General features: G+C 42.4%; 1 protein-coding gene across 20 annotated transcripts in view; it reads left to right on the top strand.

The window, feature by feature from the left end:
* Positions 1 to 26,513, top strand: part of ADGRL3 (adhesion G protein-coupled receptor L3) — a 513,962-nt gene that overhangs the window by 378,476 nt on the left and 108,973 nt on the right. For all 20 annotated transcript variants that reach the window (XM_018073156.2, XM_018073129.3, XM_029960802.1 and 17 more), the window contains one exon: positions 25,187 to 25,492. In XM_018073156.2, coding sequence (XP_017928645.1) covers positions 25,187 to 25,492 — 306 coding nt within the window. The remainder of the gene's footprint in view (positions 1 to 25,186; positions 25,493 to 26,513) is intronic.

Raw genomic sequence — 26,513 nt, 5'->3', positions numbered from 1 at the left:
CCTCCTGCCTTGACAGGTCGGCATGGCAGCATCCCTCTCTGGTAGCTTGCACTACAAGAGTAGGAGTAGTTCATCAAAATGCTTTGTGTTGGTGTAGGCACGGCTGTTTGGGACTCCCAGTGGGCTTTGGACAAATGTAGAGAGTCACATCCAACATGCTCGGAAAGGGCTGTCCTTCAAGCAGGTCGTGCCAGGTCAAAAACACTTGTCATAGACTGGTCTCCTGACTGTCCTGGGGCCTAGGTGTCCAGGTTGCATCTTGCGTTTCAACTCTGGGCACTTGGCCAGTGCATCTTGTGAAGGGGCTGAGCTTTAGTTTCTGTCTACCTTGCAGCCTTTGAAGTGGATCTACCACCTGGCACCTCCCTCTTTTGAGGATGTCAGATGGGGGTAAACCCAAGCATCCTTCCGTAGCTTGCTAGAAAAAGCCAAGCAGAAGGGGATCCTGGTGAAGAACCCGAGCTACATTTACAGTTCTGGGGTTTTTCTCTAGCCAGCTCCCATCAGGGATGTGGTGATATTTCTGGGATGTTTTTCTGATCCATGCTTGAAGCCTAATCTCCACCATATGGTCCATGTAGAGCCTCATCCCAGAGGCACTAACTATCATTGGAGTGGTGCAGCATCAGGGAGAGAGTGGTCTGTGATCATCTCAGACACCAAGTTATTTTTTGGATCTGTAACAAAACCAATTTCTGCCCCAAAATCCTCACCTACCCCACCCCAGAGTGCCTCAGTATATGAACCTGCATCTCTTGGACTCCAACACCAAAGAGATGTAAGTAATGAACAACTTTTATTGACTGTAATTGCACTTGCATTAACTAGCTGACTGTGTAGTTGATGGCTCCTGCAGCCTGACATCCCTCCTGCAGCACTGGAAACCTCGTTGCTTTGCCTCGCAACACTTTCTATGCCAGGAAGCTTCAGAGGGCACAGCTCTCTTGGCATCACTCTAAAATAACTTGGCAAGTAAGCTCTGGAGGCTTAAACTCTTGTCCCAGCTGGGATACATAATGATTTAGCTACCTGCTTCTTTGATCTTCTCTTTGTTCTCTGATTTTCACAGAGTTATTCATTTGTTCGCGCACACCTCTCAAAAAGGGAGGGAGGGAGAAATAGAGGGGAAAAACAAAAAAGGAATAGGATTGGAAACGCTCCCTGCAATCTGCAGACAGGACTGAGATGCAGTCTTGGCTCTGCCCTTTCTGTCCTCAGGGTGGTAGTGCAGCTACTGCTTCCCCATGCCTTTCCTTGTCGGGCTGATAGGGAGGAGGAAGCACATATTGACATTTAATTTGCTGTTTAGAGGTTTGTTGTACCTGCATCCCTGTATTTAAATTACGTGGATGCATCTGCTCGTGTGCTTTGTTTCTTGAAGCTCTGTCAGTGCTGCCGGGATGAGTAGCAAAGGGGGCATTTTTATGATACTGTGCTAGATGAGAGGGTACAGAGTCAGGGACTGCAAGTCACTGTCAGATCAGTAAGGAATTAGTAAAAATTTCTTCTGCCTCTCTATTGCAATGTGAGGAGACAGGGCAGGACTTTTGTGGGCAGCTACATGGGTGAAATATAAAGAAAAAAAAATATGGGCAACTTTTGCTAGGTCCAAAGATATTGAGATTTTTTTCTGTGTCAAATTAAAGACCAATGCAGATCATCAGAAATCTTTAAAGAAGCTGCTATTACTGACTGGGTAGCTGGGAGTTTTTCATACAGCAGTTTTCAAGAGGCAAAGGTACTTCACACAGTTACAGCAACAACCGTAAGCAAGGATGAAACATAGCGTAGTGATGAGGGTGTATCCCTCAATGCTTCTTTTGTCCTTAAGTTCCTTTTTTGGATTCTGTTCACAGTGCTGGTGTGCTACTATTTTGGAAAGTGTGGTATTACAGGAAAAGATAATCTTGTAGTGGGATTTAAGCTGTTGCAGAAGAGAGTGTAGAGTACATGATCCACTTAAAATGAAAGAGTATAACTAAAAAGCCACAGAATTTTACAGTGCACAGACCATAATATACTCCAGGACATCAGTCTTTAGCAGGAGGGGTTCAAATCAGTGGGGCTTTTCAGCCTTCATCTATGAAATCACTTTAGTGTTTAGGTTTTTCATTTGGCTTTCTACTCTATTTGATTGTGGCCATGTTTAAATAATGTCAGAGCGGAAATTGGTTTTATTGGACTTAATTTTGTCCACAGCAAGATGTACGTTGCCTTGAAATATGATGTAATTCCCAAGCAGAGAGAGATGGGCTTCTCTTCAAGTCAGACCTTGGCTCTGGTGTCTTGGTTTTTAATACACCAGGCTGCAAAGTAGCAGGAAATGGGGGAAATTGCAAGTGGAAGTGGGTTTAAATGGCAGTAATCTCTACCCTTGCTTCAGGCAGAGAGCTGTAAATTGCTATTCTCTCTTGGCTCTTGCCCTATTGCAGGTTGTTGCTCAGCTTTTGTTTGATGATATTTCACCTTTTCTTTAAGAGGACAGAGATAAAAAATTATCAGGAAAAGAAATTTATATAGCACCAGGAAAAAATGAAAAAAAAAAAAAAAAGGGGTTCTGTCCAAACACCTCATATTGCTGGATGTGACTACTTCTCAGGTAGAAAAAACTGCCAAGGGTGAATGCACACAGATGGAGATACTGGCTGTGAGTGAGGGATAGCTGAAGACTTTGATTAAATGCAGTTGAGTGAAAAAAAACCAAAGAAATGTGGTGCGAAATCTCCCAGAGCCCTGAAATAATTCATGGCTCATCCAGCAGCTACGTTCCAGGTTGGAGCCTCCGAGGCACCACACTGTTATCTTAAAAAACAAAGCAGGAATCTCAGCCAGGTAAAGAACTATTTAAGAAAGAAAGAAAAAAAAAAGGTGTTGCTCACATTTTCAGGTTACCATGGTTTTTGGAGACTGTGGTATTCACTGCATTTTAGATATCAGATGTAGACATAGCTAATTTCACCTGGAAGAGTGGTGGGATTTTTCTCTTCTTTTTAAAGTGAAGATTTCGTCTGTTTGCTCTTGACCTACAGTTTCTAGGGGGCTGCTTGTTTGTTTATGGGGTTTGTGTGTGTGTGCATGCAGAAGTGACACTGAGTAAGATCTGTAGTGAGTCTGTTGGGTTCTGCTTAGTAATGCTGAGGTTTAGCTGGCGAAGGTGTGTAGTAACTCAGTGCAGTGAGTGCCCATATCTAAGATAAAGGGTGGCAAGCCAATTTTTGGCTGAGAGTCACTTTCTCAGCAGGCGGATTCAGCAGTTACACAGCAAGACCAATCTGACAGTGATGCCAACCCCAGAGCCCAAGTTTTTGGCACTGGGGTTGAAACAGTACCAGCTGGTTCCCACAGAGGTCAGAGCAGATTATTCACAATACCTTTTTGCTTTAAGTCTGTGAACCAGTGAAAGGAGTCTCTGAGTATATTTTTGCAGAGGGATGGTTTATTCAATGTGCATACCGTAATGGCATTGTGCTGGGTTGCATTATCCTTGCTGATTTGGAGGGAAATGAAATTTCCCCTTTCCTTCTCCTAGCAGTACTTGGGATTTGGAGCATTTTTGAGCTCTGTATATATTCAGCTTCAAAGGGATTTTGCATTTGCACATGGGAATAGTTGTCTTGTCAGAATAGCCGTGGCCCTAAAATTTGCCATTAACTAAAAGAAAAGGACTGTCTCATAGCTGCACATTCATTTTATGAAGATGTTTCTCTTACCCTACACAGTGTTTTTTGGTTAAAAAATTTATAACTAGAATCCAGGAGAGGTTGTGCAAGTCAGAACATGGTTTGCTCACTTTGTGTTCAATCTCCTCTTGAGCCCAGTGCAGTTCATCACTAATCCAGCTGGATTTCAGCTGCAATCTGTAATGTACCAAGAGAAATACATAGTGAGGTACATGTCTTACTAGGTAAGAAATGTGAAAGAGGCTGTTCCAACACAGAATTGCAACTGAGACTGATGCTTCTCCTGCCTTTCTCTAAAGAGGTCGCACACCATTTTATATAGGAATAATGTGAGACAGGGGTGGAGGTGGAAGTATGGTTTGCTGCAGACAAAGTATTACATATCCATGCATGTTATCTGAACTGGAGATAGCAGTGGGGATAGCAAATTCATTTAATTTTTCTTTCTGTTGAATATTCCTTTTCTCTGCTAAAAGACACATTTTCTTTTGCCTTTGACACCTGTAGCCATTAGCTGTACCAGTGGAAATGGAGGGTAAAAATATCCCTGTAATAATTTGGTAGTACTTTACACCAACTGTGCCATCACTTTACACAGGCACAAAAATGACTAGATGAGGTACAGAAAATCAGTCTGTAAATCCATAAAAATTGTGGGGTTTTTGCATCTACTGATTTTCCATTGTCTGTATTCATTAACAGAGAGCAAAATGGATGAATTAGTGCTCAGTTCCAGGCAGCTGTTCATCTAACTTCCCCAGGCTGCACATGCTGAGGGTGTTTAGGATATTTTCACTTACAAAGAAGTAAAAAAAAAAATCCCCAGCTTCTGTTATCTCTTCCACTTTCTATATAGGCTTCTGAGGCTGGGAGCCCACTGCTGTGTTTTGTGCTTCCCTGAAGCCCTGCTCTGATTGTGTGGCCACCTTCTAGCAAAGATTTCATACCAAAGAGCAGTTTTTGCAGGGATCCTTCTACTTCTCTGAATGGTTCCCAGACCTCAGCCACCAACCTCTGTTTTGGGGCATAGGTTTTCTATTAAGAACAGCCTGGGAGGTGCTGAACTCCACTTGCTATGTTGGTCTTGCTAGGATGCATAAAGAAATAGTCTCTAGGTTGGCAAGGGGGAATTTTTGAACTCGGAAGAGCAGTAGGAAAGCTTTGAGCCCACTGTGGGAGAATACTAAAAGGATGTAAGTTGCATCTGTCACCAAGAGCTAGAAAGGCTTGATTTGTTTTATGAGAAACCATCGTGCTGTCTTGCATGTTTACAAGGATGGGGAAGGCTGGGGATTAGGCAGACTTTGGCAGGAGATCTGTAAATTCATAGCCTATGGGGAGGAGGGATTTGGAGCAGTGTTGAGGATGTCCCACTGCTCAAGGCACAGCTGGAGGAAGAAGCCAAGAAACCAGGCAAAAACCAGCTCACAATCAAGGACTTGGTGCATGCAGGAAGGAGGGTGAAAGGAAGCTGTACAGATTTCAAAAGGAAGCATTAGCCTTGCTCCTTTGGCCCAACACACACTGGAGAGCAGCGAGACCAGCAGCCCTGCTAGCAGAGCTGGGCACAAGGGGCTGTCTTGGGCAGGAGACTGAGGAGAGGCAGCCAGGAGAAGGGCAGATGCTTGGACCTGCCTGGAAAGCACAACTGAGTAATTAGGGATACAGATGGCATGTCAGAGAGAAAGACTGCATAGGTTATTAATACAGAGAGTGGCTTTCTTGGGAAAGGGACTTCTTAAGCTGTTACTTTCCTCCCTTTCTGTGTCTTGATACTGCTGATTACAAGAGGAGAAGAGTATTATTACAGATATTAGCTATTTAGACACCAGAGATAACTCACAATGCTGAAAACTGAACTTACCTCTGATTAAAATTTAATTGCTCCCAAGCCTCCACTAGTTACTTGCATTAAGTTTCACACCATTGGAAAGCGCTCATCAAGCAGTGTTGGATTTAACAGGAATTTGGCAGATGTTAGTGAAGTGCTGGAGGAAGTCCAAACCACAAGATCTGTGGCATATCATATGTTTGAAAATTTGTTGGCAGCTGAAAGAAAAATCACAAACCTGGAAATAGCAGGGACTGGACACGGATCTCTTCTCATCAAACAGCCAAAAAGTTGGATCATCACCTCCAGCACCTGGAAGACCAGCATAGGTCATGAAATGCTGTGTGCCAGGTGTCTCAGTGAGGTGTAAAAGCAGCAGATATTATATTATTGGCTTTTGGAGTGCTGTGTGTGAGGAACATTGGTATCACCATGGAAATCTTCAGAAAAAAAACCTAGTCTGTTCTGAGGCAATTTAACAAATTAGCTATGTTTTATAAAACTTACGTTTAAATTGCAGATTTTCCTTCCTCTTGAGGGCATTTATTCAGAAACAGAGTTCGTGTTCACTAAGAGACTAATTTATTTCTGTTATGTATTTCCTTCCTATTGTTCTTTGTCAGTGGCATTGTAGCCTTCAGCACTGCTTAGCTTTTTTGTTACCAGGATGTGCTCCTGATGCAAGGAGAGGACAAACATGAGGAACTAACAAGGCTTGAGAAAGCTTGATCCATTTTTCGTTAAGTATATAAAAATATCAACTTGTCTTTGTGTAGTATTATGAAAGCCTCCAGAGCTACAGCACAGTGAGACTGCAGAGCAACAAGATACCTGTTTTAGACAAACAGCTGAATTAAAATTTAGGATAAGTCCTTTTCAAACACATGGCTAGTTGCATTTTAAAAGAAATATAACATACTTCATGATTTAGTATCTGTCATGTTTTAGTACATGCGTCTTGACAGTGGTTGTGGCAGGAACTTGTATGAAAAAAGTCAATCTCATCTTAAGCCTTTTTCAATTGAAACAGTGTTTGGTGAAGTTTGTGTGAAAGATTAAGTCTGATTCAACCCCTGTTGAGGCTGAGCTGATGGGCACAGAGATAGACCAGGACCTGTCGTGCTATTTTACAGCATTTAATCCGTTATATATTATTTCATTTGTTCTCTGGTATAGAGCAAAATGCATTTTATGTGCTCTCATCCTCTGCAATGTGACCTGGGGTCAGCAGATCTCTGTTGCTCGGTACACACTGCTTGGGAGAGATACTGGATCCCTGTGTTAATCCTGCCTCATCTTTTGGTGCTGATCTGGCTTCTCTTCATCTCCTCAGGATTTTATGAGCAAATGAGGGTTTAAAAATTGGGGTCTCTGACTGTGAAATGAGTTCAGCCCATGCTAGGCTCTTAAGCATAAGTCCAGGTATAAAAGCTGTACTGAACTGGGGGCTGTATACTGCCATACTCTGCATCAGTGGCTTAACAGGTTTAGTATATGGTAGTCCATGTTATGTATTGTATTACTACTAGTAATTAATACTGGTTTTATTTGAAAAAGGCAAATCAAAATCCTTCAGAGTATCAATCTCTTTTGGTTCAGATGTAAAACCCATTAGTGCTCCATTTCACATACTATTTTTTTGAAGATTTATAGCGTATATTCTCTGTATTCAGAAATACGTGGATAGAGATTCTGTTTCCAGCAGTGAAACTTGTTCAAATACTGATAAGAAAAGACTTTTTTTTTTTTTTTTTTTTTTTTTTGGAGCACCAAAGGCAGTCAGTTTGGAACTTGAACAGTGACGTGGGAGGCATAAGGCAAACGTAGGCTGGCACAGGGCTCTTTGCTAGAGAGTGGGGAGAAATAGGGCAGCACAGACTCTCTTCGGGTGTTTCAGAGCAAATCTGAAGCAGATGTTGCTTAGCCCTGGGACACTGTTCTAACCATGAGCACTAATCTAACCTGACCGTAATAAAGGCTATCCCTGCTTCTAATGCTGTCCAGCAAATGCAAAGAGACATATACAGAGGTAGAAAACCAGGAGAGGGATTTAAGCCATCTTGAGCTATTTAAAGTTTGATGGGCTAAACCATTCATTGGGTTCCCTCAGCCACCAAGGAAGAGGAACACCTCCAGACTGAGATTTGGAAAAGCGTGCTACAAAATTGAACATTCCTGTAGATGCATGAAGAGGATGTTTGTGGTTTACTGGAAACTATAGGTGTTTGAGCTGTGAAATATAACAGTCAGTGCTTGCCAAGGTGCACTCAGGTTTTCCCAATTGACTTGAGTGCACTGGGAGCCTTATTCTTTTAAGGGTTTCTTTTAGATCTGGCCTCGCATGTGCAGCTTCATTAGATTGGACTCTTGAGCCAGTACTGAGCCTGTGATATGAGAAGAAGAAACTTGGAGTGAAAGTAAGGCTGAGACCCCTAAATAACCTGATGCTCTAAAGCCCAGTGTTTGTTTAAGGCAGTAGGAGATACTTTCTTAGTGTTTTTTTTTAAATCAAGTCACTTTTTCAGAGACTAACATTAGGTCTTGATCTAAATGTCTTACTCACTGTGTTTGCATTGTTTTTTCCTATGAGAAAAATAATGAAGTACAAAAATTAAGGGAAAGGGAAGTCTGCAAAGACCTGCTTGACCCACTCATAAGGTCACAGGCTGCACAGGACTCAGTCCTTACTGAGCACCTCTTGCATCCCTGCCATTTTGCTCTCAGTGGGAAAATGGTTTTTTAAATATTCAGTGCCCAAGGAATTTTCTTTATTTGGTTTGGATGGTAACATTTCAAAGGGACTAATTGCAAACAACAAAAGAGCCTAAACTTGTGCCTGCTTCACAAACTTCTTCACTGACCTATGAGAGCAGGAGCTCCACAGGGAGCACACACTTGAATTCCTCTCCCTTGGCATATTTCTGTCACAATTTGTTGATGTTCTCAGGACAGCATTTGTCCCACTTTTCAAAGGTGAAATACTTTTCAAGCTCTCCATAGCTCTTTCCATCCATGGCCTACCAGCCTGGGAATAAAATGGGCGTCTGTTTACCTGAGAGCTCTTGGAGGATGCTGTGATATATCAGGTGTGTGATGGTGTATTCTTCCCCAACACCTTGTGCTACCTCCAACATTGTAAACCTGGAACAAATATCCAACTGCTTCTCTTGCATCCTAAAGCTTCTGTGCATAAATGCACTAAGACAAATCCTTATCTGTGTCTCTGACTGATTGCCCAAATGATGGGTCCTGTACACCAAATCATTACCTATCATCATTCATGCCATTGCCTCGTGCCAGCTGCACACCTGCTGCAGATAGCCTAACCTTGGGCACCAAGGACAGTGGGGACTGAATGCGTATTTCACAGAGAAAACTGAGGATGCCCTGGAACAAGGAAGGTTTAAACAGGGCTTTGTTGTGCTCCCGTCTTGCTGCATGGCAGAGTGGCAGGGAGAGACAGGCAGTGTGGGAAGTTTTGCTGACACAGCTGTTGTATTGTCAGTGATTAATTGGAAAGTTTTGTTCAATAAAATGTATTCTGGCCTATGAAGGATGCCCTTGGCTTCAAGTTGGTTTATTAGAGGACTGTCTCATAATTTACTTTTTTTTTTTCCTAGTGTGCTCGGTTATTGTTGGGAAAACCAGGTCTTTGCCTGCAGTTCTGATAGAGCACACCTAACTTACAGAAGGTCAAATCACAAATGCTTTTATGGGTATCAGTTTTGGTTTCATTTTTTTCTTTTTAAAAAAAATCCCTTTTAAAGAATACCAGTCATAATGAGACAAGTGTTTTGAGTGCAAATCTACTATCACATCCTTTATCGTGTGCTTTTGTATTAGATGCAGGTAACTCTAATTGTAATTTGTTTTGTGGAAGAGGAAGAAGAGTATATATAAATATATACACACAAACACAGCTAGTTCATCTAGCAGTTCTGGATGTGGGAAAACGAATGTATTTTCCTCCCTGCAGTCAGACTTTAGCACTACCCTGCTGGTTATGGTTCTCCAAAGATGGAGAAAGTGGTAATTCAGCAAATGTTACCACTGGGATGTAGCTCATCAGCCAGAAAGAAGGCTTTTTTTCTCTCCTCTCCCTGTACCCTGCTGCGCTGGGTTCTGCAGAAGAAGAGATGTTGATAAATGTTAGAAAATGCCTGGGATGTTATGAGCTTAATTTACGCTCAGTGCTTAGAAGGGCTTCCTTAGGTCCATTAGACCTCTCCCTGGAACACAAAGAGATTTTTCAGGAGAATCTGAGACTTGTGCTAGGGACCCACAGCCCTGGACAGAAGGGTGCTATAGGTTCCCCCTTCTGCATAGGTGCACCTAAGAGAAGCAATTTATTAAACTGCATGGCTCTAACAAAGCAGCTGAGCCTCAGCATTCCTGGGGAGTCTGTGAGCAGGTGAGGTGTGAGACCTGGCTCAAACAGAAATTAGCACTGAAGCTAATCTGGGGCTTTTTTGGGTATCCTCAGTTTCCAGGGCTGCCCTGCAGCCGTGGCAGCATGGGAACAAGTTGGTGGGTGAGTGACAGTAGGAGTGAGCTACTGTGGCGGTGAAGCCATGGAGCTGCTGCAGGGCTGTTCCATCACTGTCATGTCCCCTGGGCATGCTCACTGCAGGCTTAGCAGGGAGTGATTTCCCACTCCTCTCAGCTCTAATTTTTCCTTTCTCTGATAGGATAACCCTAAGTGGTAATACCCTGCATCTCCAAGGCACCTTTCATCCTGAGATAATCCTTAAAATAAATTTTAGGTGAGACTCGAAGATACCATCCCACACTGTAAGTTATGCCCACTGGATTTTGAGGGGAACGGGTGGGGCAGTGTCAGATGTCAATTCAAGGAGGAATCCAAAATTGTTGGCATTGAGAGTATCCTTGGTGTTAAGGGAACAGAGAGACGAGAACTAGGCATGAGGCTGAGGAAAGCTCCGGGTGGGGATGTGTTTGCTCTTCTGGGAAAAAGGAAAGTAAGTGGAAAACAATGGAGATATAAAACTGGAAGGACCAGCTTGTTATCCCAGGGGCAGATGTAGAAGTGGTTTGTAGGCAATGACAAGTGAGACAGGCAAGGGTTAGTTTTGGAACTGACCCGGGATGAGGAAAAGAGCTAAAAATAGTGATTTAAGACCCCTTTTAGTGGAGGTGAGCCAGCACTGTGCCCAGAGAGCTGTAATACAGGTTCCACATGAATGAGATTTTATTCAATGTTCAGGGAGAGAAATCTGGGTAAGAGGGAGATTGGGGTTTTCTGAATATTAGGCTGAAATTCCAGCAGGGATCCTATCACCTGCGAGGACTTGGCCTCACTGGTGCAATGTTTCTGTTGGCTGATGAAGGAAATATAACACTGCATTCACCACTTGGAGGATCCCTGCAGAGAAATTGTCTCCAAAAGAAAAATATTCAGGAACACTGGCTTAACTTGTACTACTTTCATCCACTTGGGCCGGGTTTTAAGATTTAGATACTATCAAGAATGAAAAGGCAACCTAGAAAGGCCCAACAATTAATATTAATTGTAGGAGGAAAAATTTATAAGTCAGATTGGTCCTTGCGTTTGGCTTCATTCTCATTTTACACCCTTTGCATCTGCTTTCCCTTTTACCTCATCTCTGTCCCATCTCATTCAACATACTCTCAGGCTGGCTTGAGTCAGTTCTGCTGTGGTTTTGTTTTTCATTTAGGCAGACACCACAGTGTGGACTTGCCTGAACTTGACAGAAAGGGACAGATAATTTTATGTTATATTGCTATTGGAGTCCTGCACGCTTCAACTGGCAAACAGATTGTTGAACATCCTTGAACAATACTTGTTCAAAGTGCAGGAGAGAGAAGAAATCTAATGTCTGCTTTTAGATTCAGTTCCTTCCTTATGTGTTTTATTTTGTTTTCTTTACACGCACCTAAAATTTCCTTTCTCTTAAAACATATTCAGCCTAAGTTGCTTGCTGAGATTTGATATCCAGTGAGCTCATGTTTAAAACTTGGCTGGATCTAGAGATGATTTTTCTCCTTATTTCCACCCCCTTCCCTCTCTGGTGGTAAGTGGCAGTGAACAGGACATGCTCTTGGGGGTAAACATCCCTATCCCCACACAAAACAGCAGCTGGCAGTGGCTGAAAGCCATATGTGGGAAGTAAGTGTTGGGACACCGTGCCCTGGTAAATACCACTGTTTTATAGGCTGCTCTTGGAGATGCTCTTGAGTTTTCAGTACAGGATGCACATTGCTATTACTGAAGACAAAATCTCAGCCAGGAAGCACAATTCATGTTGCTGTCCCCAGACCTGAAATGATTCATGTTGCTAAAATCATCTCCCTTAGTTACAACCTGTTGCCTCATTGGAGTCTGTTTGACCAGGCATTTTGGCCTCTATGAGATTTCTGTGTGCTCTGCTCTGAACAAGAACTGCAGACAGTGAGGGTTTAACTGGATCAGTGATGCTGTTTTAGCTCAAATGTGAACTTTAATAAGGGAAAATAACATCTTAATTTTGAAAGGCATCTTGTAGGCCAAGGGTACTGACCTTGTACGAGTGGCTGCTGCCAAGAGGATTAGGGAGCTGTATGTTGCACTCAGAAATGTACTGTGGACATGCTGAGCTTGGCGCAAAAGATGTGAAGAGTGGTCCCTCCAGTCCAATACCTTGTCTGAGCTTCAGACTTTGCAGAAAGAGATTCCTCATGGAATAACACGGATCGAAAGAAGGGCTCATTCTTTTGCATTAGCGAGTAATTTTCTCATACAATAACACGGGAGGATCAAAGCCTTCCCTGTCCACCTCTTGTTTTACTGTAATCCTTGGCACGTCTCAGCACTTCCCAGGAGTGTGTTGTGGACTGTGATGAATGATGTCCTCTGCAGGAGGAGAAGGAAATAAGGACATCAGGTTGGCTGCTTGGGGTGGAGTTTTCCCCTGCCTCTCCCCACAAGTCTGTTCTTAGCATCCGTTCTGTAATTCTGGATTTTCTGGTTATCCATGAAAAGGCTTACGACTTTCCCAGCACCAACTAAACACCTCAAGGACAGGTGAGCAAATAGTTGAGATGTTTGCAGTTTCTTTTGTACCCCAGAGATTTTCTGTAACAGACACCGTGTTTTTTCAGGAGACAAAGTCAGAAGTTGCTTGCTGCTGCATTACACAATTTTCAGTCGAGGCTCAGGCATGGGGATGTTGATGCAGTGAAGGCAATGGCATTGCATGAACCTGCAGGCTCCTGCGGTCATCAGTGTTGTGATGCACCTCCAAGGAGCACCTGCAATCTTGGACAAGTTGAATGGCTTTTGATGCTGCCTTTTGCTGTCTATAGACTGACTGACTCAGATTCCTAAATCAAATCTCTTTTTCTTCAAGCAAAGACACATTTCTTTCTGCCTTGGAACAATCTCTGCAGCAGCTGATCAGAGAGGGCGAGCTGCTTGCCACTGCAGTGCTTACACTTTGTAATTTCTGTTTAGCTGAGCCGCTCCAGGTTGTCGTGTCAGTGAACTCCATGTCTCTGATATATGGTCAGTCAGACTCTGGCCCCTTAAATAAAATTGTCTAATATTTATTTGAAGGTTTAAACGTTTCTTGACCTGCTTATTGCTGACCACAAAGGTCTATCACAGATGACCTTCTTCCTCCCTTCCCATCTCGACTCTTGACCACCATACTAGAAAGTCTCTTATTTCCTTCAATTCCACATGAGTTCAGTATTATGCTCTGTTTTTTTTAGTATTCCTGGCATGACAGATCTCCTCTCATTATAAATTATTCTGTCTGCTTCAGCTGCATGCTTTTTCTCATTTATATTTAAGTTAATGGAAGAAGAGTTGCTTTTGATGACATAAGTGAGCTAGATTTTGGGTTAGCATTATTATAAAATAAGAGTTCTGGCTGGATAATGTAAAATATTAGAGATTTTGAGTTTTTTAGTACCTGTAAAGCACTGCAATGTCTAGAAAAACTAATATACTTCATCCCTGCAAATTGATGAAACTTCTTGATGCATGTATGGAATATGAAAGGCTCAAGGCTAATAACATTACAGGTCTCAACACATGTACTGAGTGGTCTACTGTAAAAAATTTACAAAACAAAAACATTTGAACATGTTTGACGCTGGGGAGAGGGAAAATGAATAATCACTGTAGACTGGTGCATTTATTTTATGTTACCTGCGAGAGCTGTAAAATGAGGTTTAGGCTGTGTGCTAGAAGCATATGGCAGCTCTTTAGCCATGTATTGTAGCATTAGTTTTATTCTATACTGAAAGTGTAATATCTGTAAGTATATAAGCTTCTCTGCTGTATTTCAGAATTGGATACATACTACTTGACTACATTTTTTTCCTTCTGTTTTTCTGTTATGTTTTTGAATCTTGCAGTCATATGAAGATACATTCACATCTAACTGTGTTTATATGTCTCTGTTAATCTATAAAACAAATGTAGCTATTTAGCAGCTATATTTTTTTAAGATATGTGCATTGGACCAGGTCAGATTTTCTCTTGTCACTCCACTCTCTCCCTTCTTTTTTCTCATGCTGTATATGTGTATCTTTTTCTTTTCCTTATAAGAGACGTGATTTTTTTGTTCAAAATATCAAATTTATGCTTTACAGTGAAATCAGGTACTTCATTTTATGGGTGTATATATTATACAAAGGCAAGGAGATTACACAGTTTAAAAATCTCTGAAGGATACAATTTACTTTTTTCATTTCTGTGTCGTCTATTTGCTTTTCTTTATCAATTTCCAACTTCCTCAGATTCTTTTGATGCTCATGAGGATCCACAGTACCTTTTTTGGTAGCCCAAATGGATCAGGTGCAGTTTAGGCTTCCAGGACAAGAGTACATTATGGAAAGTCACTATTCTGGCACAGCAGCACTTGGACATTCCTCTCTGCATTTGATACCTCTGGTTTGGACCAGGGTAATTCTCTTGGGCATGTAAACTTTAGCACCTGACAGCATGTAAAACCACATGCCAAACCTGGGGAGGCAAGCATACAGCTTTGACCTGAAATAATTGCTTTTCAGCACTACTATTCACTTTCTTGTAGGTTTTTTATGCCTTTCTCTTCTGTGAGCCGAATTCTAAGTCTTAAAAGGTCAGTAAGCATATTCCTCTGCTTCACATGAAAAAACATGCTTACCTTGCAATGTGATGGTCTGAACAAATCATTAACAAGAATAATCTGAAATCTGACAGATATAAAGCTACAAATCAGTGTTGTAAGTTTTTCCACCCTGGGATTATGTATTGTCATCAACCCCTTGGGTAAGAGTTTGCAGCTATATCTCAGCCGAAGCTGGTAGCCTTTAGTGGTGCAGAGCCAAACAGGATAGTTAAAACTTTCCTTTCTGATTTTGGGAGGTGGTTTGTTCCTGCTTCTTTTCAGCTGAGATGACTGACCATGGCAATGCCTTCAGCCCTGGAGCCTTCAGGCTGGAGACCTTTGAGGTGCTGAGGCATATGAATGAATATTCAACATTGCTACCAGCAGCCCAGGGCCTCCCTCAAAAAAAAATAGCCTCTGGGCCATGGGTGAGGGCTTCTTGCATGCCAGGCTTGTTAGGACATCAGTGTGGATTTGACAGTGGACTGAGTTGCCTGTGTCCATAAATACTGAAGTCTGTTATGAAAATGGAACATCCTTGAAAGTGCTACCCAGTTCATTTCACCTTAAAACACCCTGTATTTGTTTATTTTTTGTAAATCTTCTTTGCTGAAGTGAATGTGTTATTCACAATATTAATGGCACTCTCATTGTTAAAGCCCTCTGCAGAATGCCAGATATCTATAAAACAGATTTAGATGCCAGTCCTGTAGTTAAAGCATTGTTTAGGCAGATCCCTGAGCCAACATGAACACAGCTATTAGAATTGAGCTTTACAAAATATTGACGTTTCTACATAAGTAATAAAGAGTTTTGAAAGGGAGCTGAGCAGCATTTTATGTTTTTTTCAGGGAAACTGCTTTATTTCTGAAAGTAGCTGAATATTGATATTCTTACAGTGGAGTTTTGTCAGCTTCCCAGGATTGGTTTACATGAAATATTTTTTTTATTTGGCATAGGGTTGTTTCTTCCCTCCCTCCCTTCCATCTGCAGAAAGCAAACCATTGCTGGCAAGTTTGGGGAGAGGGTTGAGCTAATCTCTGAGCTTCAAAATAAGATGTGGCCAAGAGGCCGAAGCTGTGCCTGCCTTCTGATTTTCAGGAGGGATCTTGACAGCACATTCGCACCAAGGTGCACTAGAGCGTGCTCAAAGGGTGAGAAGAGACAGCCTTTCTCAGCATTTCTGTATTTCTGGTGGTTTCAATGGTCAGTTCTTTTCATAGTTCAGGCTGGTTTTCTTGTAGGAACAAGAATAAATAGAATAAATAAGTAACGTGGAAGCCAGTGCAGTCAGAGACTGAGTGGAACAAGTGCTCTGTAGAGAGAAAGCCCTTTGGTGGCTTTGCAGAACGATTTGTGATTTTGAAACAGGTTTGAAATAACTAATGTGTATCAAGAGGCAAAAATAAATGGGTTTGGTGAAAGACAAAAGGTGAGTTTTTGCTGGCAGGTTTATAATTTGTGTTGCTCCAGAGTATGGATGTAACATCTACTGTACAGACAGCAGGCCCTGCTGTCCGGTCTCCAGTTCATGTCTGAGAATGCAGTAGGACCTACTTGCTAATGAAGTCAGTCCTAACATGGGCTAGAGAAAGAAGTGTATAAGCAACCCTAACTCCACCTTCCATATTTAATGGTTTTTCCTATCTTTGATATCAGCTGACCAGACCAACCTACAGCATGTGTTAGCACTTAAAACGCTGGACATTGGAGCCAGTTTGGAAGCCCAGTACATGAATGGGGAAGGCACCTCAAATCCTGAGCCTCGGAGCAGCTGGGATTAAGGGACAGTGCACGTGGTGGAAAAGGAGATGAATTGTAACTGCAAAAAGCAGCCTCTATGATTTCAGTCTGCCAAACCTGACAGGAGGAAGTAGGGCCAGGCAGCTTTCCAGCCACCTCTCCCCCAACACCTCTTGCACACACACACATGCTGCAGGGCCAGGGAGATGATTTCTTGTAGTTCCAGTGGATTGTCTCCTTGAGTTTGATTGTACTATGCCCTCTTCCTTAAAATAAGAGCATAACACAATCAGGTTTTAAATATTAATATGGAGATCACAGGAGTGTGGCTTGGAAGCACCGAATTACTAAGAATTGAAAAGTCTAATCTGTCCTTTTGAAAGCTGTCCAATTTCTTTTTTATTTACAGCATTTGAACCATTTCACAAATTGGAAAGCAACTATCCAACCATTTCACAGGCAGATTATGATATGTTTAAGAGGGTCCAAGGCATTTATCCGAATGCAATTGGCCATCTTGCGGACTAACATCTAGACTGGAGGTATTACACACACAAATGAACAGAGACTATTTGAGGATGATAGTTTTCTCTTATTAAAGTTGTGCTTGTAGCTTGCAACTGAAGAAATGTTTCAGATAGTGGTATAAGCTGACTGCCTTTGGCTCTCGAAAGGACTCGTCATGTTGATTGGGTGGATGAGAAAATGCTAGGGCGTGAATAGTTACTTTATGACTCCTGCACTTGGTTCCATTTTTCGCAAATGCAGAGGTGGAGAACTGCTGGAGAGAGACTGGCTCCATCTGGCACTGCCTCTGCAGAGTGCATGCAAGTTGTTCGATTAAAGATGCAGAAGTACAGGCAAAAGGCAGGAAACATACTAGATGAATCTACATCCAATGCCAAACAGACGGGAAAAATTTGTTTTACTTCTTATCAGCTGCACGTGTGCTTGTTCTGCATAGAAACTAAAAGGTATGTTTCAGCTTGCATGGATAGAACGTATATAGTTTCATTAATTAAAAAAAAGATTAAAAAAAAAAAACCACAAAAAACTGGCAATCCCATCCTCCAGTAAATCTCTTGAGGCCATAAGTGTAGTGCTCACGTGTCTCTGCTCTATTATGGTCTGAATGAAAAACTGACAGCACCTGTTACTGAAATCAAAAGTGATTTCTCTAACAATGGGATACTGGGGAATTCCTTCCAGGCTTCTCTTTAATAGAGTTTGAAGGATTCAGGTTGGAAGACAGTGCATAAGATCTGCACCACTGGCTCTGATGGATGTGAATCATACCAGGGGACAGAGATTGTTTAGGAGGTTAGAAGTTCACTCCATACATTCAGTAATAATATACAGCTGGTATGTCCTTAAAAAGAGATAGTATGTTTTTTTTTTCCCCCTGTGTGAAACCACATGTGGACTGAAAAAAAAAATAATCAGATTTTATACATTCAAGTCGAGAAATTCAAAATAACTGCAACCACATCTGACAGTATTTTTGAGAACTAGAGTGAATTGAAGCTAGATTGCCTAAAAATAGCTCTTGAACTGAACTCTAAAAACTATTAGATTATTCTATTTATAATAAATCCTGATCTGCTGTCTATTAGATCAGGTCTTCTGTAATCTTTTCCTGTTTACCAGGCCTCCTATGGGCATAGTTCATCTGCATTTCTAAAAGCATTATAGCATGATGTTTTAAAAAATGCTCAATTTTTGTGTCTTGTGCACAGTGGTCTGGTTAAGTTTCTGCCTGAACATTCAGAATCATTTGCAAAGTCTGGAACAAGCAATATGGCATCAAGGCCCTCAGTGGATGGTTGCCAAAGGTTACAAGAGATTCACAAAGGTGTATTTGGCAGAGGTCCTGGGTAGGAAGCCAGAGCTATGACTGTAGGAACTCTCCCCTGATAGAAGAGGACCATGGTGAAGACAACAGGTGATGCTCCTGTGCTGTACCCGTTCATTCCCTGGTATTGCTAGATATGCTGATGTGCTGTAAAATAACAGTTAAAACATTGTCTGATGTCTCTGAAGTTGCATATTTTAAACAGGATCCAGTAATTTCTTGGAGAAGAATGGGTTCAGAGAGAAAAAAAAAAAAAAGAAAATAAAGAAGTATTTTCTTTTATTCAAATGACAACTAAATTGGGGACCTGACATTAAGAGCTGTTTGGAGCCAGAAAAATTATTAAGCGCTGACACACGCACACCCCCACAAAAGTCCCACGGAAGCATAAAAGTTGATATTTCACAAAAATACAGTCAGGTTGCTGTTTGGGTTCTTATTTTTCAGGCAAAACTTAAAAGTTTGCAATAATAGCTAGAATATTTTTGACAGAACAACCTTTCTATAGCAATCCAGCACATGTGATGAACATTGGTCATGGTCAGAAATGTAGAGTTTTGAGTCAAAAGGGCTTTGGTAGACATATTTTTTACCTGTTGAAAATTGGTGCATGTGGTGGCTGCTTTGAATGTATTGTCTTGCTGAGAGTGGTGGTGCAGTGAAAAAGGGCGAGCTGGGGCAGACTGAGTGAACTTAAGCCTGTTGCAATGATTTTGCACACTTCAGCTGTCATTCTTTGTTGTTTATGTTAAATGCTCCAACTGATATTCAGACGAAAGTCCCAGTGTGTTAAGTGATTCCAGCTTGAAGTGCGTTGAAACAGCTGAGTTTGCACCATGTCTTGGACCACAGCTGTAGGTTTCCCCCTAGTACAGGCGCTCAACATATGGTCCATATCAATTGCAGCATCTGCCCAAGCCCAGTGAAAAGTCATATGTGGGCAGAGTAGCCTTGGGCACAAAAACTGATTCCCTACTAGAAGAGATAGGAAAATAAAAATCCAGAAATTGTTTCTCCGTTTGTCAGCAGTCCACAAGGGAATGGATCTTTCTTGTCTCAGTTGCAGCATCCTCCACCTCTGCTTTTCCTTCTTAACTTGTCTTAGGTAAGAGGGAGGAAAAAGGAGATCTATGTATCCATGTATCGTACTTCATGTGACTTTTTCAGGGTGCAAGGCTGTGTGCAGTTGCTTTCTTGAAGATGATGTGCCATGTTGAATATTCTGGGGCCATCACATATCTAAACTTCCCATCGGTGGGTTTTGTAAGCCATTTGTCAGTCTCAGTCAATTAAGCTCTGACAACAAAAACCAAAACCCCAGTCCCTCCAAAAGCAGTGTGTGAACTTATGTTCATGCATGATTTTGGCTCAGCTTCCCCATATAATGGCATGTGTGAGCACAGGGGAGAACTGTTCAGATGTTTGATGTGAGGCCGACTTGGCCTTCGCCTGCAGTAAAAATAAATCATAGTATCTCTCAAACACGTGGAAGGAGCTGTACGTAATTTAGGGGCTAATCTCACCTTGTCAATTCTCTGGCCCCCAGCCCCTGGATTTCTTCATTTGTCAGCAGTCCACAAGGGAATGGATCTTTCTTGTCTCAGATGCAGCATCCTCCACCTCTGCTTTCCCTTCTTACCCTGTGTTAAGAGGGAGGAAAAAGAAGATTCATGTATCATACTTCATGTGACTTTTTCAGGGTGCAGGGCTGTGTGCAGTTGCATTCTTGAAGATAACATGTCGTGTTGAATACTCAGTTCCTGGGTGGCACCAGCATGGAGCTTTTGGTATTCCAGCAGACTTTAAGCATGAGATGGTTTTGCAGGTTGATGTCTTTTGTGGCATGGACTCAGTATAACTTTGCAAGCCACTGGTGTGTCAGTGACTGGGTTGATGGTGTCTAAGGCTCACCGTGGGTACCTCTTGTGTTCAGTCATTCTTTTCTGTCGCCTTACATGGAGTTCTTTGAAAAAACATCCAAAAAGGCAAAAGAAAATGGGAATATATTTACTTTCAAATAGTATTTTTTTTTTCTAGTGAGTTTCAGAAAATGTTCTGAAATGCATTTGAAAATGCCTGTAGAAAATTAATTCCCATGAGATGCATTTATGTGACAGGGAAGAGAAAAACAGCTGTGATATAATCCTCCAATTGTATTAGGTTTGTGGGTTTTTGTGCTGCTTCTTTCAAGGCATGCCTAAACCTTCTTATTTGCTATGTAAATACAGCTTGCACCATCTTTCAGTAGAAGAACAAATGATAAAAGGGATGCTGCAAGCAAAGGATGTGGTTGCCAAATATGAAAAGGGCGAAATGAGCAGTGAGGGAGGGACCTTCAGGTTTTGTGCTTCTCGCAGCCTTTCAGAATCCTGCAATGCTCTGTTTGTCTTAGCACGGCAGCAACAGGTGTAAATAATTGTGCACACAGCCTGGACGTGCTCAAGGGTGCGCTTGGATTGCTGCTGTTGGACTGCTTGGATTAGCTGGTCCAGTGTTGCAGAGGTGCAGCACAGCGCAGGCAGGGGCTCTTGGCTGCCCGCACCCCACCATGTCTGCTGGGAGCGTCAGGCTCGGGAACGCAGAACTTACTGGAGAGTGAAGTCATCATGGTTTGCTTGGACCTTGAGCGTGAGACTTGGAGTGCAGCCTCTTCTCCCAGTTAGTGAGCAAGTGCTGGCTCGTACCACGCAGCAGTCAGGCCAAACCTTGGGATTGCAACCCCAGAGGCAGAGCTTGACGGATGTCTTCTGTCATCTGTTACCTAGCAAAAGCCAGTGAGCCTCACCCAGGAAATCTTGTCTGCAATTTCTGCTCGAGGGGCCCCCAGTTATCTTCATTCATGGGACAGAAAGTGCATGACATCTCTTAAAAAGTATTTTCAGTTATTGAGTACACCAGGTCATGCACTGGATACTTGGGTGCCAAAATTAAAAAAATTATAGAAAAAATAGCAAATAGCCTTTCTTGCAATCAAAGCTGCTTTTGTTATAGGAAAAGACTAGTCAGAGTCATTTGGGAATGCAATCCCACGTGTCTGGGAGCACCAGGAAGAGGTGAGCAGAGCAGAAGATAAGATGACACGTGTGCTGGATTTTCCTGATGGCAAATACATAGTACTGGTCTCAGGTCAGTAGTGCACTTGTCATGTCACTTCTCCAGGAAAGGGGAACCAACAGAAATGGAGGAAAAAGAAAGAAAAAGAAAAAAGACAATCCATTATTTATTTAACGTTATTCCCCATGAGCAAATTCTTACCGTGATTTTCCTTTCACCAAGCAAAATTCTGCCTCCAGAAGCATGAACTCTATGTAAAGGTTGGGAAATAAAAGAAAGAAGGAAAAAAAACCACCAAAATTTCTATTTTCTTGCTAGTCAGTGTACCCTAAGTATAGAGAGGCTCCTCTGGGAGTTGCAATTACTCCCTTGTGGACACTGGACATGTTTTGGGTTTGGTTTTTTTTATGGCTGCAGCTCTAATCTGAGTGGTTACAAAATTTAGTCTTCCACTGTTAGTGCCAGCTTTCTAAGGAAGGCAGGGAAGAAAAAAGTGAAGTATCACTTTGGGGTGTTTCTGGGGAAGAAATGTTTCCACAGCTCTAATTCGCTTTCTTGGGAACACTGAAAATTCCTGTCCCAGTGCTGTGCTTTGTGGAATCGAAGTCTGCAAAGTCTTGGATTTGAAAGGAGTAGAAACTGAATCTTACCCAGAAGCTGCCTTTAAAGTCTTGATATAGTGAGGTGTGGTAAAAACAAGCAGTAAAAGTAAAATAATCAACATTTCTGGTTATAGTAGTGTTGATGATTTTTAAAGGTGCCTGTCTTGGAGTAAGAATTATATTGTGAAGCATTATCTGAAGAACCTTTCTCTCAAAGCAGTGCTGCAATGCTGCTTTCCCCCGAGTTAAAGATTCACGGTTTATTGGCAACCTGAGTTAATCTGGAAGCTTGATCTCTGTTCTGTGATGTAGGATTTAGGTAATTTTGCACAGGTTGCAGTCTCTTCGTGGTTATGCTTGGATTTGAGAATCATTTGTATGTAAATGATCCTGATCTCCTGTTCTTTTGCTTCTTACCAATTAACTTCATATGGAAGCACACGGTTCTGTGAGCAAAACTGGCAAGCGGTGCTGCCTGGGGCCAGTGAAACTAGGTGGTGTTAGCATGGTGATCATGATTGCTGGAGCTCATTACCAAATTGACTTATTGGATAATCAAACCTTTGAACTCAGTTCAGTGATATCCCATCCGTCTCACTCCATGAGGCCACTTTGAGGCAGCTTTTTTATAACGTGTCCTATGTAGATGGTAGATGTGTTTATTTTTTAAAACAGTAAGAAAGCCCAGTGGAACAAGAAAAAAGTTGGAAGAACAAGCCCTCAAAGAGATTTTGACACTGGTGCTAAGGGTTTTATGGAAGATAAAACAGCTCAATTTTTTATGGATGGAGGAAAATGCCATTAAATCCCTTGTGCCTAACTGCTACAGTAAACTTGCCAGAGTTATTCCAATAACAGCACACTGTGGGACATTCAATGTTTTTCAATGAAAACTAGGCTCAAAAATGCAGCTCTCCTGTGTGTGGATCAAGGCGAGCTCCTGGGTGCTTAGTATGTGTTTCTATATGCTCACAAATGACTGTAGAATTATTTTAAATGAGATTTGCTAGTTTTGGCTTTGAAACTGCATCCACTATATCTACTCACTGCCTCTGTGCCTGTAGTGCATGACGTAGTTAATTTTGCAAAAGGAAAATAACTTCTTATTGCACGAGTAAATGGGAAAAATTCTTCAGGTTGCTATCTACCAGGCTGGTCTATATTATGAAGAAATAAAACACGTACTCGTGGCAAGACCTGCTGTAGTAAAAGCAGAAATTTGCTGAAGTTCTCTACAAATTTTGATCCTTCCAGTAATGTCAGATGGAAATCATCATTTTGTGATCTAGCACAGCTTTGAGCAAAATTTAGATGAAATCTGTCAAGGTCTGCAGGATTGTACATTGTATTTTTTGGAGTTTGTTTAAAATCAGGGCTCATTGTGAAAGGGAGGTGGCAGGAGAAAGCTGGAAAATCTCATCACTGTGGTTGGGAGACCCGTTTTCAGATCAGTGTCCTGATGCTCAGGTGATTTAGTGCCTGTTTTGCTGCTTCTTGCCTTTTTCAAGGCTGGGGGAGAAGATAATCCTGTTTTCCAAGGCATGGTAGAGCTGGGATTTTAAAGCTGAACATTGTCTTGGAAAATACTTATCCCTCAGAAAATTATGTTTATGATGATGCTGAGTTTTAGCGTTTAAGGAGAGGGTGTCTCAGACTTGGATTAAAATTACGTAAAACCGGAGCAAGTATGTGCTTCAACTATCATATTATTGAGTATTCTGCGGCAGGAGAGTTGCTCAGAGCACCATGGGCTTAAATTACTTAAATAACAGAAAAAAACTTTCAGAATGGAAAATCTCCTATTTTACAGCAAATGCAGACCTCTCTATGCTTGAAATGCACCCCATTATGCATTATTATCTAATATTGCACAAGTAGTGAGCATGGGACTTTCAAGGGACCTAGAAAAAGGATGGCCTTTCAGGAACTTGCAGGCTGAACCTTCTCACAGAGCAGGATAGTTAAGAGGGTGCTCCTTGGGGCGACAGGACAATCGTTACATTTAATATTAATTTTTGGCTAAGCTGGACTTTACACATGGGTGTCTTTAGTGTAGAAACTCAGATTCCCATTGCTGGACATGGAGCAACAGTGACTGAAGGCTTTTTGGATGTTGGAGGAGGTGGGATGGTAGTGAGATGTTATGACCTGGGAATTAAAGTGAGAATGGTATCAGACAAGCCTATTCATATGGCTTCCTTACCTGCATTTCCCAGTTAGCCCCAGTGTTTCCCTAGGCAGGGACTGAGGGGGCGTGTGAATATCTGGTGTTTAACTGGAGTAAAAGTGTTAGGTTGAGAGAAGCAGAAGGGTGCTTAGAGAGAGGCAAAGGAGACGGGAGAAGCAGGCTTCTTCACGAGCTGTATGTGGCATGGCATCACAGGGGGGATGGGGAAGCACTTGGAGGCCAACTGCTTCAGTTTCCCCACCTGATGTTTCAGTTCAAACCATAAAGAAATCCATATGAAGCTCCAGTCTGTGCAAGCACCTTGGTCTAAACAGGAGGCTAAATAAGGTAATTATAAGGTGGGAATCCCTCAATATTCCCCACACACAGTACTTGGCGTGGCTATTGCAGGATGTACAATGGGTTAATGCACTTCTAAAGCAGGCTCGCCACTTCTTGCTGCTTGACTGCTCATTGCAGGTTTTCAATGAATTAGCCCATTGAGCATTACACTCTCGAGGATTTGGCTGGGCTGATGTGCACCTTTGCATGTGTCACATGGCCTGCAGCTCAAGGGGCCAGATGCTGCTCTTGGGATGAAGCAGCAAGGCATGAACCTCAGAGACAATTAATGACTTGCTCCAGAGAACAGTCTTGTGTTCATCCCTCTGTTCACAGCTGGTTTTGGGGATAGATTTGTGGTGTGGTTTGTTTGTTGGGTTTTTTTTTATTACACCATGGAAAATGTTTTTCTGTCCAAACCAGCTGGGTCTTCAGCAACACTAAAAAATTAAAAGCACTTCTGTGCTAGGTGTTCCCTAAAAGATGGAAAATAAGATTTTTACATTAAAATGCCAGGAAGAAAAATGGTGAGGGCATAAAGCGCTGCTTTATTTTCATCAGAGGCTAGTGCTTTTGGAAAATCAGTTGTGCTCCAGTGGTCATTACCCTCCTATTTGCTTCTCTCGCTGTTTGTTCCAGCTTCTCTGTGAAAGGTGGCTGTACAGCAAGCCTTGCCTTGGCTGTAGCTCCAACTACAACTCTGCAGGCCACCGGAGTCATTGGAGGGGACGTCCTCAGGACGTAGGCTTGAGTCCTTTTTCCTTCCTCTCTTTAACCAGCTCTGCCTTTGTTTCAGGAGTATCGACTTCGGGGGCTCTGGGCCCGGGGAGCACCACTGCTAGCACCACACCACGGATGGCCACCAGCACCACCAGCCGCCCTACCACCACCTCGGCTTCTGGCAGGAGGAACAGGAGCACCAGCACACCATCGCCCATGGCCGACGTCCCCGACGAGATGACCACGCACCTCCCGCCCGCCTCCTCCCAGCTGCCGCCCGCCGGTGCGGAGAGCTGCGACCCCGTGGAAGCCCGTGATATCATGTGGTCTCGGACTCGGCAGGGCCAGGTGGCCAAGCAGCCGTGTCCCATGGGCTCAATAGGTGAGTCGAGGGGTGGGAGGGCACAGCAAGCTGTCTCCACTTGCCCATGGCACGTTGTGAGTGGGCAGCTTTCACCACTGGAGGACGCTGATGCCTTCTGTCAGGTCTGCCTTGCCTTGGTCAGGTTTGGCAAGCAGCTGGCTGGGGATGAAGCCTCAAGATGCTGAGCACTTTGTGCAGGATCTTTAGCATCTGGCCAATGAGAGTACAAGTACTAAAGACCCTGTGGGGTTGCACTTGATGTACTGTAAAATGCTCTGTTATGTATGATGCACCTATTATCCTGGTTTTGCCTGTATTTGTAGCCCCTGGACTCACTGACTGATGATGGCTAATATTTTGTTTGTTTTGGGGCAGAGAGGGGATAGGGGAGGAGGTCAACAAAACTTGTGTTTTGAAGCTTCTGAACCAGTGCAAGTGATTTTTCAAACTGCAGCCAGCATCCAGTGTGATCAGCTGGGAAAGCAGCAGAGAAACAAAGCCAAATCTTTCAAAAGAAAGATTTTACCCCTTTTCTTCTACTCTTCCCCCAATTGTTTTCTTGAAAAACGTTGCTTTTGGAAATTTTCTGTTCAATTTAAAACACAATCAAATGAAGAATGGGTTTTGGCATATGGTTCAGTTCTCTGTGTTTTAACAAATGCAGTTTTCTAAAAATATTTATTTTTCACACTAGTCTTGGTGTCCAGCCCCAAAAATTGCTTGCAAAGGAGAAATCTTAAAGTGGAGGAAGTTGCCTGAAAATAAGGGCTGAGGGGATCTGACTTGCAGAGAAGAATCTCTGTTAATTCTCCATTCCTAGATAGCCATTCACACCTGTGTATATGAATACTGACTTACTCTTGAATTTGGTGAGGACAGACTGATAAAATACCTGTTAAAGTATGAGGGGCATGGAAAGGCATCAGTGGTGAGAATAGGTAAAGAACATTTTTACTGTCTTTCCCAGCCCTACTTGGTAAAATTAATGCAAAAAGTATCATGTGGTTCCCAGAGAGGGGAAAGGATATTCTGAACCAAA

This window comes from Manacus vitellinus, unplaced genomic scaffold (assembly GCF_001715985.3).
Source record: "Manacus vitellinus isolate BGI_N305 unplaced genomic scaffold, ASM171598v3 scaffold_0_pilon, whole genome shotgun sequence".
NCBI lineage: Eukaryota > Metazoa > Chordata > Aves > Passeriformes > Pipridae > Manacus > Manacus vitellinus.
This window is presented reverse-complemented; position numbering and strand designations above follow the sequence as displayed.